This window comes from Dipteris shenzhenensis, chromosome 13 (genome assembly GCF_047967505.1).
Source record: "Dipteris shenzhenensis isolate YYH24624 ecotype China chromosome 13, Dip_SZ_1.0, whole genome shotgun sequence".
Classification (NCBI taxonomy): Eukaryota; Viridiplantae; Streptophyta; class Polypodiopsida; order Gleicheniales; family Dipteridaceae; genus Dipteris; species Dipteris shenzhenensis.
In genome coordinates, this window is record NC_141608.1 from 31,597,884 (window position 1) to 31,611,129 (window position 13,246).

Here is a 13,246-nt window from a genome sequence, read left to right on the forward strand (position 1 = left end):
TCTTCTTGGAAACTATTATTATTGGAAATGGATAATTGCTATATGATTGATTTCATAGATGAATCCTTCTTGGATTAGCTAGTCAAGCTCAGCTTTAACGTGCTTGGCATAATTTGGATTCACCTTGTGTCTTTATTGTCAAATAGATTTGGCATCTGGTGCTAATAGAGTCTAATGTCTGGCAAAAAAGTTGTAAATCAATGTAGCATTAAGTGAGGACATCACTACATAGCATAAAAACTCTTCATAGCATGGAGTTAATCATCAACAATAATTGTGCTTACTAAGATTGTACATGGTTTCTCTGCAGTTTCTAAGTTTAGTGCCTAGGTTCGTTCCAAAACCAAGCTAAGTGATGGTTGTAAGCATTTGAAATTACAAATCATGGTGTTGTGTTTCCATCCAAATAAAGGTATAATACTGAATCAACAAATCATGTGCTTCTAGGAATCTTCTCCTTACTTGAACTCAACATCCAATAGATGGAGTTGACAAGGCTAACTGGCCCTTGGGGTCAATATAAGAGAGTTCTCAAGATTGGGCATTATTCTTTCTCTCTATTATCTTGTTTCTTCCCGAGTCCTAGCTTTCCAGCTAGTTCTTTTACCTTCTCCTTGAGTTTCCCTTTAATATTTTGTTTGATTTTGGCAGCAACCTAGAAAAGGTCTATCTTGCCAAAAGGTAAAATGTGTATCTCCATGTTGGGACTCGACATCCTGTGGAAACTAATCATCGACCTCCAAGTCCTTGGGTCAAAAGCTACTTGGTACCTTGCTTAGATTGTTTGGAATTATCACCTCCATATCGTTAGTTTTGATTGTCATCATCTTGGATCCCCAATCATGCAACACTTTTGCACTTTTTAACCATACTCATCCTACTAACAATGGATAGGCATTTATTTCCATTGAAAAAACTTATAATATAGTGTACTACTCCAAATTATCATGACCACATCCTAGAGCATGCCTTTAGGTTCCACTGGTCTTTGATCTACCATACACACTTGGAAAGGAGAAGGCTTTAAATTGTTTAGATTTAACTGTTTCATGAGGGTCTCTAATACAATATTTACTCCTAATCCACCATCCATAATGACACCTCGTATTTGATGCTTCTTAGGATGTAATGATTGGGACTACCTCATCAACCATAGGGGTATCAATGATGGGAATAGTAAGTGGAGAATCCACCACTAGTATAGGCATTTGCTTGTCTTTAAGCTATTCAATGAGAAATCCATGCTTACCTCCATGGTTTGGGATGCTTCCCATGCCTGCCATTAGGTCGTTCATTTGAGATTTGAGCCTACATGTCAAGGCTCCACTTGGATCAGTTGATTGTGAAATAAGTTCTACTCAGTTAATAGATTGATTACAAGGGCTCTGCCTTTTAATTTCTTTGCCACCGTGGATACCATCTACTTCTTTTATTTCCAATTATATCCCTGCTTGGATGTGGTTCTTATCGGTATTAGGTATTACTCCCTGAAATTGAGTAGTTGCATTAACATTGATTTGTCTCCATTACCCTCTACATGGATTTCTCGACAATTTAGATCAATCTCCCATCATTTAGCATTATTCTTGAGTAGCTTGATGTGATCCAGGCATAGGTTACATTTTACCTTGGTATGCCCATCTTCATCACAAAAAAGACATCTTATCCTAAGTGGTCCTTGGCATTGACCTTTGTCACTTTTACCTTTTCCCTCAACCATGCTTAGGCATGCTCACCTTCATCACCTTTTTATTTCCCTTAGCCTTGATTAAGCCTTGAGGATGCTCATCCTTGGGTTTCTTGCGGCACTTGGCTATTATTGGCAGTGTGTTTCTTGGCATACCAATATTCAACGTGATCACACCCAAACTTTGAACAAGCATCACAATACTTAGTTCTACATTCATCCTTAGTGTTCCCATGTTAAGGGCACTTGTTGCACCACTTTTAATTGGCTCTAGGTCTTCCTTGGATACCCAGTTTGTACAAAGTTTTCTTGATCTTTGACATTAGTTGATCCCTTTTTTATGAGGTACATCTTCCTCACTTTCCTCACCTTCCTTTTTTTTCTTAGGCTTGGCTAGCCACTTTTCTCCAAAGAAATAGCTTGATTCACAAGTTCTTCATATGCTTTAGTTGGATTCACAATCGCATGGGAGCATAAATCCATTTATGTGTAGCCTGCAATCAACCAAACATTCATGGATTTATAATTAGATGCCCTCATCCGTAGCACAAAATGCTAGATTGACTCATTCTTTTTCTGCTTCATGTCACTCAATTTGGTTTGGACATATTCCTCACTGATCTCCTATTTGAATCTTCTAAGAAATGCCTCAAACATGTGTTGCTATCCATAAAATAACCAATGAACCACCTTTGAGCTATATAAAATAACCAATGGACCACCTTTGAGCTATGTCCATGTACTCTTTGTTGGTTGTGCTTTGAAGTCATAAAATTTTACCTTGATGAGCCATGTGGATTTTGGATTGGCGGTTCATTGCCTCATTCCTTGGTCTAGGCCATTCCATCTCAACTTAGTCTAGGCTTTGACCTTTGCCTCTTGAGTCTTACCAGCCATCTAGCCGATATTCTAGGTTTCACCTTACTCCATGTTAGAAATCATCCCTATGGTCATGCTTGAGTATTGGTCTTTGTCTTTGTTCCATCGGTCTACCACCAAGTCTTCAAGTGGGTGCTCGTGGTGGTGAGTCAAGGTCACTAGTATTATGTACTGGTTCGATGTGTCTTTCACCACCATCAAAATCTTGTCTCAATTCTGCATACCTTTTCTTTAAGCCAATTTCACCTCTCATTGTCAAATGCTCACCTAAACTCGGAATATCTAGGCTCCAATCACATGTACCATTCTAGGTCACAACCCTATCATGATTTGATGCTTGAGACCTAGTATGTGCCCAAGTAGCCATGCTCATGGCTCAACTACTATGTTACCTCCCTTGCTCATGTAGTTCTTTCTTGTATTTGTCTTGAGGCTCACCAACCACACTATGGATTTGCTCATGGCTCACCTACTACTTTTTTTATGTTCCCAGTCCGAGGTGCCCCTACCTTTAGACTTGATGCTCACTCAACTGGCTGATGCCCAGGCTCATGGCTCAACTCACAAACATGCCTATGGAAAGACTCACTCCTTGTGGATGATTGCTCAAAATCTTCTTGCCACAGCTTTGAGGGCCCTTCCATAGCTGGTTCCTTAGGATTATTACGTAGGTGCAACTTCGGGATTGGGTCACTCTTGGTCTTGATGTAGTAGTCATATGTTGTCTCTCCATGTGCATGGCCAAGTCCTCTCAATCCTTATACTCTCCACTATTGGGCCCCATCTACTACTACCATTCTTTGCGTTGGTCATCTATATGTGGCCTTGAAATCATTCTAGCTTCCATATTGGCTAGGTTCTGCCAAACGAATTTGCATAGGTAAGCATGCCCCCAGGTTAGAAAAATAGCCTTGAACTGGCTCGAACTGATCCGCACTAGACTGGAATCCTCTTGGCCCATGCATATGACTATGGCACATCCTCTACACAAGTGATTGGATACACCACTAGACCTTGGCATAGGCATGCGTCCAGGTACACATCCAACCCTACCCTACACTATCCTCACAAAGGGTGGGCACACCCACAACAAAGGTCCTCACTCATGATCTAAACATGGTACATCAAGAGATGCTTAACTCCAACACCCCCTCTCAACCCCTGGATGTAATACCATCTCCACCACAGAGCTAGGTGTGCCATTGGAGCGCAATTGAGAAATCCATTGTGTGAACCTTTGTTGCTGAAGACCACCATAGGTGAAGAAGCCCTCTTGACACAAACTGTCTCAGGACAATCACTAGAAGCCTATATTGCATGCTCCCAAGCTTTACTAACGCAACACAAACTACTTTGGTCTAATAATATACTAGTATAACAATCCAGCTGATGCTACCACTACTACAAGATCGACTTTCCTGCATTGCCACAGTATCATTAAGGTATATAGACACCTTTGAAGCCCCCTCTCAAGTCCAAATTGGTAGACTAACCCCAGATCGATGAACCACTATGCTCCACAAACAATGGGCATCCAATTGCTCACAAGGATAAAAACTACAATGTTTGGAGTATCACATGTCACGCAATTTTATCGAGTAAAGCGAATGATTAGAGGCATCGGGGGTGTGACACCATCGACCTACACTAGCAATCACTTGGCCCATCTCGATATCTAGCAACTCATCAAACAATAGTTACAATAGAACACTAGAAAAACCCCTCTATGTCTATCAAGTCATCACATCTAAACAAATAGAAACTGATATACATACTACCCCCTAAGTCGGCAAGAACAACTCATCGTGGCTTGAGGTCCTACATGAAAACCTTCCTAAAAGAAGACGACTCCACCACTGCACCTTCTGTCTGGCAAGCATTGCTGCCACACACAAGCAAGCAATCCTACATCCAGATGTCCTAACATGCATTGCTAGAATGTAGGTCAAATCGACTTCTTTGTGCTCACTAGTCCTCTCACTATTTCCTTGAGGACTTTGCCACCAATAGTGACCTTTTTGGCCACAATGATTAGTATGTGAAGCCTTTAGTGCTCTTCTTTCTACATCTTTCATCTTACTCCTTCCCTTTTGCTCCGCTACCAAATCCTCCAAGCAACTCCCTTGGAAGGACTCTGAAATCTCTCCTCTTGGTCGAGTACCATGGGTACCAAGTCTTCCTAGGTCAATGTATTCATCCTTCCACTAGTAATAAGGACAAATAAAAGGTAGAGTGCTAAGAAGCCAAGGGGGACAACAATGTTATTGTACATTCTACTTATTTGATATCTCCTTTTTCAGCCTGGAGAATCTCTTGATGAAGCTCTAGGAGCTTCTTGATGTGCTTCTATCAATGAAGACTTCATGGGATCCAACAACCTCATTTGAACTTCCAAAGAGACCCTCTTCATGGGTGAGGTTTTGTTTTATAAGGACATCACGTGATCCCAACTACTTTTGGCCACCGTCATGTGCTTTACATGATTAATAACGCGAGGAATATAGTTTAGGAAAATTAAATACCATACCTTTTCATTGACTCAGTCCCAAAGCTTAGACATGGTCTCAACCTCCTTCTGCTCTAGGATCCCTAGAATTTTTGCAAGGGGATCAAGTGTGACAACCCCCACCAATATGAAGTCTACTAAATCATATGAGTATAAGATGGACTCCATCATAAACAACCACACCGTAATTGAGCCCATCCAATTGATTGTCTAGGGGGAATCTAGGTAATATCGGAATTTTCATTTTGCTCTTCGTCATCCTAGACAAGGCAGCCATGTCGAAGTGAAGAGAGAGTAGAATAGGGAATGGAGGGTAATATGGGAAGGAGAGTAGAGAAGGGAATTGAAGAACGAAGATAGGAGAAGCTTAGAGAAGACGATGAAAAGGCTCAAATCCTAAGGTACCTTCATGCCTTTGCAATCCCATCCCTCTCCTACCAAATCTAAAAACACCTTTCAAACACTACCCCCTTTGTTGGTCACCTGAACAGTCACAACCTCACACACTCCTCTTCAAATACCTCCAACCGTCAATCCAAAAATCCACGCAGTTCATTGGCTTCATGCTCCCTCCATAGCTTTGGTCTCTATCCAACCTTTGGCTCTAATACCATGTGAGGGTAGCCAAAATCTAACAAAAAGAGAGAGAACACACCAAGAGCCAAATTGCAAAACTGAAAAGAGAGCAAGATTGCAAGGGATCTCTAGGAAAATCCCACTACTAGGCGAATGAGATGATACAATAATGAGAGGGGGGCCTATATATAGCCTCATCGCCCCTCCAGTCAACTCATTACAAAAAAATTGGACTCAAAAAGGGCCCTGTAAGGGAGCCCTTGGGCTAGAATAAGGTGAATTAAACCCAATATATTGCCAGATATGAAGGGCAGGGAGCAATCACTATGAATGCTAGCAATAAAGGATAAGTCTCATCAAAAAGGTGGTCTACATTCTCTTGATCAAAGGCAGTTACATGCCAAGGGAAGATAAGTTCATACATACAGTCCCTTTTAACCAAAGGCTTAGAAAACTAGCTGGTCAGGCAACACGCCCAATACCAGCAAACCATCACTTGGTATCACAAATTTCAAATCCACTACTACACCACCAACAGTAAGAAGATATCAATCATGATGACTCCCTATTTAGATGGAATTTAAAATGATTTGAGGCAACTATTGAAGTGGGACGATAAATATTTTACAACAATAACTCTGATATCCTCTAAGCTCACACTCTCTGCCTTCACAGGTGCAACAATAGATTGCGTCATGAGACTAAATGACCAAATGTGCATACTGTCCAGCATGCCTAGCTTAAAGGCCTTCATAATTATCATTTGCGTTAAAAAATATTCACATAGACTTCAGAGTATATAAACAGAGGTAGCGAAGAGACAAAGAAAAATATATAAGAGCACAAGAGGGGAGAGGGAGAGAGAAAGGGGGGGGTAATGGGAGAGCAATTCTCCAAATCTCAAGATTGACAAAGAAGACACTACACAAATTTCTTCCAACCCTCATTAATACCAGGATGTCAATATAGACTTGACTTTTTAAATTTAAATAAAGACTTAAGCTGGAATAGCCTCTTCAATGTTTGCCTTGTCTTGTCCCTATTTAGCTGTCCTAGAAATCCTTCGTTTTGGCCAGCACTCAGTGTTATTGTCCTCAAAACCCTATGTGGAAAGTTGAAATTTGGTGTTGGAGCTATTCACTAGTGGATGGTAGGGGGGGTACCTATTCAGTTGCAAAATTGCTGAGGCAGATCAAGAATGGTTGGCAGTTACAAATCGTGAAATTCCTGCAAAGTCTTTCACAACTTGCACATTATAAAAAGGGAATCCTGGTGAGTTCCGTAAAAATTCTGCAACAAATTCTGACTGCTCTCCACCATTTGTCTGCACTAAGTCAATACTTGGCATTAATACTTTCCAGAAGCTATACTTCGCAAAAAAAAATATGAAAAATGGACCACTCGTCTAAGCTCTTGAGAAAGATGTCACAATATCTCTTTCAAACTTACACTATAAGCTTGCAAGCACGGGCGCAAACACACAAGCCCCTACCCCAGGTGGAGCAGCAAAAGATCCTTACAAGAAAGAAGAGTGTAGATGGCTATCCTTGAACTTCCCCAAAAGTCAAATTTATCCTTTCGAACCATATTCCACGTGCATGCATGCGTCCATGTGCGTGCGTGTGTGTGTGCGCGCACGCGCGCGTGTGTGTGTGTGTGTGAGAGAGAGAGAGAGATTCTCACCAAAAAAAAAGTGTGTGGTGTGTGTGTGTGTGTGTGTGTGTGTGTGTGTGTGTGTGTGAGAGAGAGAGAGAGAGAGAGAGAACCTCAAGAATGAGACAACCATCTCTGCAAAGAGCCCATGCAGCTCCCTGGCAAATTTGAACTAGGTCATCCACTCCTTGCTGTCCTCCATCGAGTGCATGCCTTGGCTCGTACTTTCCCACCTCTGCTTGCAAGGAAGCTATATTGTACGAGGGTATGTATGGGGGATTGCTTACTACTCCAGCCAATTTTCCTTTCTTATCTTCTAGCACTGAGAACCAAGACCCCTGAAGAACTTCCACCTTATTCTGGAATTGTCAACTTCATGAGTGCTCTCTCTCTCTCTCTCTCTCTCTCTCTCACACACACACACATATATATAGAGAGAGAGAATCTTATTGATAGGAAATCAGGCACAAAAACTTACTATAAGGCAACATTTGAACCGTTGGAGTATTAGAGGATGATTGCATGAATTATTGATAAATAGATACAAGCTCTTTATACTAGAACTTGTATCCCAAAGACATGATATGGCTCAACACTAAAGAGAAGATGAGATTTAGAGTGGAGAATTTTTTCCAATATACTGATCCATAGGGAGACAGGAGTACGTAGAAATTTCCTCCTTAAAGGACAGGCACTTAGCATACTGAGAAACGGCTCTCATAATCTTGAGGATACCAAGAGAAGACAAAATATGTAATTATTCCCTTTTCAGATGCTGGTAGAACACCAAATCTAAGGGAAATACAAGCTACATATCCTATCACCAGTAAGCCTACACAAGGTCTAGCAGACTGTGGTAAGATCATGGACATGGTACAAAGATTGGCCATGGGCAGAAACAAAAATGATATGGCTGTTTGCAGCTCTCAACGGTTGTGCTTTAATCAATACTTTTCTGTTTCATACATACTGCCGCTCAAGTCAGCATTAATAACATCATATCAAAGCATTCGATGTAAGCAATAGAATCCACATAGCATAGTGCTAGCCAAGTTTGCAATGACACCTCTGCACACAAACATCTTCCAGATCATCGTCTATCTTGACCATGCTTGTTAGTAGTGGTCAGTCAAAGGGAGGCACACATAAGCTTTCCCTGGAAGTCATTTTATCCACACCCTTGTAGTCTACAACACAGGGGATGGTATGCAGATGTTGTTGGAGTGTCACTGACCCACCTGTGAGCCCCCACATAAGGAGGACAAGGGGCCAGGGCAACTGGACAGAAAGACTGCATGGTTTGCATCAGGATTGGAGGACTGGCTGCAGTTTGAAAAGCATCTGGAACAGCCACAATGACATGTGGACTGTCTGCTGCCTGCAGGGAATACAGCAGGTATGGTACACTGCCAGGGCCCATCTACAGCCCAGGCAGTGGGTGGAAGAAGATCCAACAAAACAGGTTGGGTTTTACAGCAGACTATGTCGAGTTTTCCAGCAGACGAAGTCGGGGGTCCGATGCACAGACTGGGTTGGATTTTCGGACTGACAAGTCGGCTATTTTTGGCAGACTCCAGGTCCATACATTACCTATAAATAGGCGGCCATTTTGGTCACCTCTACTCAGCAAACTGAAGCCTCTGAATGTCCTGAATTACTTAGTATTCAGAAAATCCCTCAACGGAATACCCTTGTAATTCAAATTGTTGGGTTGAAATACATGACAGACTTTCCATCGCAGAACAATTAGGTATCCGTTCATACCTCATGATGGAAGAATCTTCATGGAAGTATCAGTGGGCAAAATCCTGACCAAAAATATGGTCCCCTTGATCTATCCTCGAAATGCCCCTAAATGAGAAGATTACTCGACGACATGTAACCATGTTTAGTGATAGGGTCAGATCCTGCGGGGCCGTGTCATCCGGAGAGCGAGGCAACCCCGTTTCAGGAAGGCGATTTCTGTGTTTGGAGCAAAGGACAATTTTCCCTTGTAGACCTTTCACATCCTGATCATGGCTATTCGATATCCAATTCCAAGCTTTGGAGAGACGTGTAAGATTGATGGTTCAAATTATCCTTTGTGAAAGATGAAAGTCCAAAGCCAACTTGTGGTTATGTTGGTTAGGTTAATTCGGGAGATTACGACTAGAGTGAAGGTAATGCCGCAGCCCACAACAAATGTGACTGGGTTGTGACACTAGCAAAACCAATGGCAGTGAAGGATTGGGTGACGCATGATGCTAAGGCCCTGGCCATCATCATTGGCACCATTGCAAATTATGTTCTCCCCTATATTCAGCTTGTGGACACTTCCTTTGGAGCATGGACCATCCTCAAGGAAATGTATGAAGTGAACAATGCTGCAAGGATTCTTGATCTTGAAATAGAGCTTGCCTATGGATGAGGGGGATTTAGTTCAAGAGCACATCACCAAGATTAAGGTGATAAGAGATCAACGTCCACAGTTGGTCAAACAACAAATTCAGCTCAAATGCCCAGGCTCTTGCTTGGCATGCTCTCAAGAAACTACAAGGGTTTTGTCACGACCAAGTGTCATCCAAATCCCATATTTGTTGCTATCCTACTGACAATCAATGGGAAAGGTGGTTAGAACGAGGATCTTGACCTGTTTCTCAGCCATGTCGAGTAAAGTTGCCATCTCAGAGGGGCGGAGAACTAGCTCTTGTGAAAAGAAAGGAGGGGGGGGAAAGAGATAGGAGGCTAGAAAAATAAGAGAGAAGGCAGCTGGAAAAGAATGTGAGAAGGGAGAAGAGGCTGCTCCAATGCGTGCTGCAACAAGACCTTCTCAACCGTTCCTTCCTGTCCACGCCTTGCAACACCTTCTCCAAAAAATCCCCTTCTACCCAAACTGGCCTCACTCCTCTGCACCAGATCTGTCCACTCCTTCCAGCAGCAAACTCCATCAGCTAGTGCTCTTATGTTACGTGTACAATCATCACAGGATCAAGAAAGACACATGTTTCATCCATGTGTGATGCAGTAAGGGTGCGTAGGATCAATATGGTATCTCGGAACTGTCCACGCCTCAACTCAAAGCACCTGCAAACAGCTACCTCCAAACAGCAGCAAAGAAATCTGAACTGTTGATTGCTCCAAACACTCTCTAGGTCCCAACTTCTAGTCGACTTGCTGCTCTGATACCATTGAAAAATGCAGCAGAATGCAAACAGCAAACTAAGACCACACCAAGCAAACTCGAACAGCAAGAAAAAAATGCACATGTGACAACATGTACAGACATGCACCATCCACTGTACATGTGACACGGCCACTCATGGCAGATGGCACCCACTTGTCACATCATGGACTAAATGTCCATGCAATCCAAAAACATTCAAGGGAATCTTCCATTTTCTTCCAACATCTGGAAGGAATAGCCCTCCAAGACCTAGTCTACTTGCCTGACTCAACACACTGTAGACCAAACGTACATTCTTGCAAAAACTCCCCCCTACATCCCTAGCCCACTCTAGGACCTATAATAGAAGGGCAAGCCCTCATTCCTCTGCAGTTTCCCCTCCAAGGAAACATATACATAGACTAGTTGGCAATAGATAGTCTGCATTTCAGTGGTTAAGATCTCATCACAGTTTGGTCTGAAGTTTGGAAGGTATTGACAGTTGCCTTGGTTTTTGTATCTCCTTGTGGAATAAAGGGAGGGAGGGGTCCCGTCTTGGTCCCTTAAATCTTGTGTTCGCATAAACACTAATGTACATCTGAGTCTCTGAATCTCAAGATTCAAGAAAACAGTATTTCCGCACCTAAAAATTGCATTAAGAGAGCACTAGGACTCTCCCCTTCTCTCAAAACAAAAAGAAAAGAAAAAGATAAGCATTGGGAGCATAAGCCTGCTCTCTTTCCTGAAGAGAGGTTGGCTTGCCATTGTTTTGGGAGGCTAACACTTATGTGAATAAACAAAGGAAAAGAGGAGCATCCTGGGAGTATAGGTGGCCACACCTGAAGGGCGTATCTTTGGATATTATGACGAGAAATGGAGACAGCCTCGTCGCTATCATCAACAGCAACAACCGAGCCTTGAGAGTCCAAAAGACGACCTAGGCCAATTGCAAGAGCCCCACTCCCGGTCCCTAAATCAGCCCAAAGGCCCTTCCCAAGGCTGGGATGCACCTTGATTGCCTCCTCTGCTATGTCTATTATTTGCTCTGTCTCAGGCCTTGGAATCAGTACTCCCTCTCGCACACACAGCACAAAATCTCGCCAATGGGCACATCCTACCACGTACTGGAACGGCCTTCTGTGCTTCACTCTCTGTGTCCACAATGCAGACAGCTCTTCCAGACTAGCTCTCAGGCGAGCGACGCTAGGATTGGAGCTCTCCAAGAATTGCGAATCTGCAGGGGCCATATCATTGGTTATGTCCCTCCATTTCCGTGTTTGGGTCGCAGTCGAGAAAGCGGGCACGCGATGCTTGAGGGAAGCCCAATCACAAACCGCGTCATCTAACATCCATTCCAACTCTTGCAGCAAGTCATCGGAAAGAGGGCCACCGTCTGCGTCGTGATAAGTCGATCCGACGGACAAAGCCAGGTTGTGAGCCCAAGTCCTCCAAGCGAGCAAGTCGGGCAAGGAAAAAGAGTGAGCAGGAGGCTGTTCGAAGAGGGGTGTGAGGCAGGATTGATGAGAGGAGAAAGATGTGGGCTTTGGCAAACAGGATTTTGGGGAAATCCAAAGGTGGGAGGATTTCGAAGCGACGATGGGGTGAGCTATGAGTCTCGTGATTGCTCCTCCCAAACTCGCCAAGCTATTCATCATCATTCAAAATTTCATATCATTTGAATTTGAACAAGATTATGAACCTAACTAGATCCCCCTCCATCATCCATACTAGTAACACTTCTCTCGCAGCCACAACTTTGATCCTTATCCTTCATATTATCATCCACCATTACACACCCGAGTGTTGCTGCACAACTCCCATCACCTCGAGTTCTCAGTGAATAGATGGTCATGCGATTTTGCATCCCTCAGCCCGAGCAAGAGCACTCCTAGGAAAAAAAAAACCGCCCTTTAGTTAATTATTAACAATAACATCAGAATCGATTGATGTGTGATGCATTCAATAGTGGCGTCTAATGTTATTGATTGCCTGAGTATAGGTGAAGACGTAGACAAATGGGAGTGAAGGAGCTCATTGAAATATTTCTTTTAGTTTTGCATGCAAGGCTAGACGCCTCATTTTTGTGATGTATTTGGCCCGCTAAATTTGAAAAAATAACCGCCCTTTAGTGTATTTTGCATCTGCTAAATTTGAAAAAAACCAACTAAGATTTGGTTGTGCCTTTAAAACACCGACTGAGATTTTGCATATTTTAGTGTAAAAACCAGCAAATGTGTATGTTTTGAGACTAAAAAACCGGCATGAGTTGGACATTGTCCTTAATTTGATTGCTAGGAAAAAACTTCTTTTCTAGCACTGCTCCATAGCATTTGCATTTAAATTTAAGGGCACTCTGTGGACATGCTATGCGCTTAACCAGCCTTCTATGAGGTGTTTACACACTTGGAGGCTCTTTCCACACAGCCATGGTGCGATCCAGTGGCCCTGGCATTGGGCTATGGTGGTGCTGTTGTGCAATGGTGCACCCCAGTGCCCTTGGCACTCGTCCAGATGCCCCCCTGCACCACCAGCAAGGCTCGGGAAGCCAATGGCAAAGCCAGACACGCTGAACAAATGGTGCTGAGCAACAACAACAAATCAGTGAAGAGGAACGAGTAGGTGAATGAAACGAGTAGCCTTCTCTGAGGGTGTTTATACACTTCCCACACATCGCCCACCACTGAGCGTGCATTGGCGAAATGGAGCAAAGCTGGGCATATGTCCCACCTTGGTCATGCTAGCTTTCCGTCCAATGCTATTTTGAAATGACAGAGTGAGCAAGACTCCAACCTCTCTACAAACC

The 13,246-nt window shown here is 43.0% G+C and overlaps 1 protein-coding gene across 3 annotated transcripts; it reads right to left on the reverse strand.

The window, feature by feature from the left end:
* Nucleotides 1-6,587: 6,587 nt before the first annotated feature.
* Nucleotides 6,588-12,138, reverse strand: LOC147895290 (RNA methyltransferase family protein). 3 transcript variants are annotated; one of them, XM_087384318.1, is made up of 3 exons: nt 11,283-12,138; nt 7,415-7,639; nt 6,588-6,972 (listed from the first exon to the last, which is right to left on the reverse strand). In XM_087384318.1, exons 1-3 carry the CDS (start codon nt 12,099-12,101, stop codon nt 6,841-6,843), a joined length of 1,176 nt encoding a protein of 391 aa, XP_087240444.1. In that variant the 5' UTR covers nt 12,102-12,138; the 3' UTR covers nt 6,588-6,840. The 3 variants fall into 3 exon arrangements, with proteins under 3 accessions (XP_087240444.1, XP_087240443.1, XP_087240442.1); XM_087384317.1 differs by having other exon boundaries at nt 7,415-7,654; XM_087384316.1 differs by having other exon boundaries at nt 7,415-7,660.
* Nucleotides 12,139-13,246: the final 1,108 nt, after the last annotated feature.

Coding starts and splice junctions, on each gene's coding strand:
- LOC147895290 (XM_087384316.1), bottom strand. CDS start 12,101: ATGATGATGAATAGCTTGGCGAGTTTGGGAGGAGCAATCACGAGACTC. Junction 7,661..11,282: donor TCCAAAGATACGCCCTTCAG/GTGTGGCCACCT, acceptor TGACAATTCCAG/AATAAGGTGGAAGTTCTTCA. Junction 6,973..7,414: donor ATGGTTGTCTCATTCTTGAG/GTTCTCTCTCTC, acceptor GACTTAGTGCAG/ACAAATGGTGGAGAGCAGTC.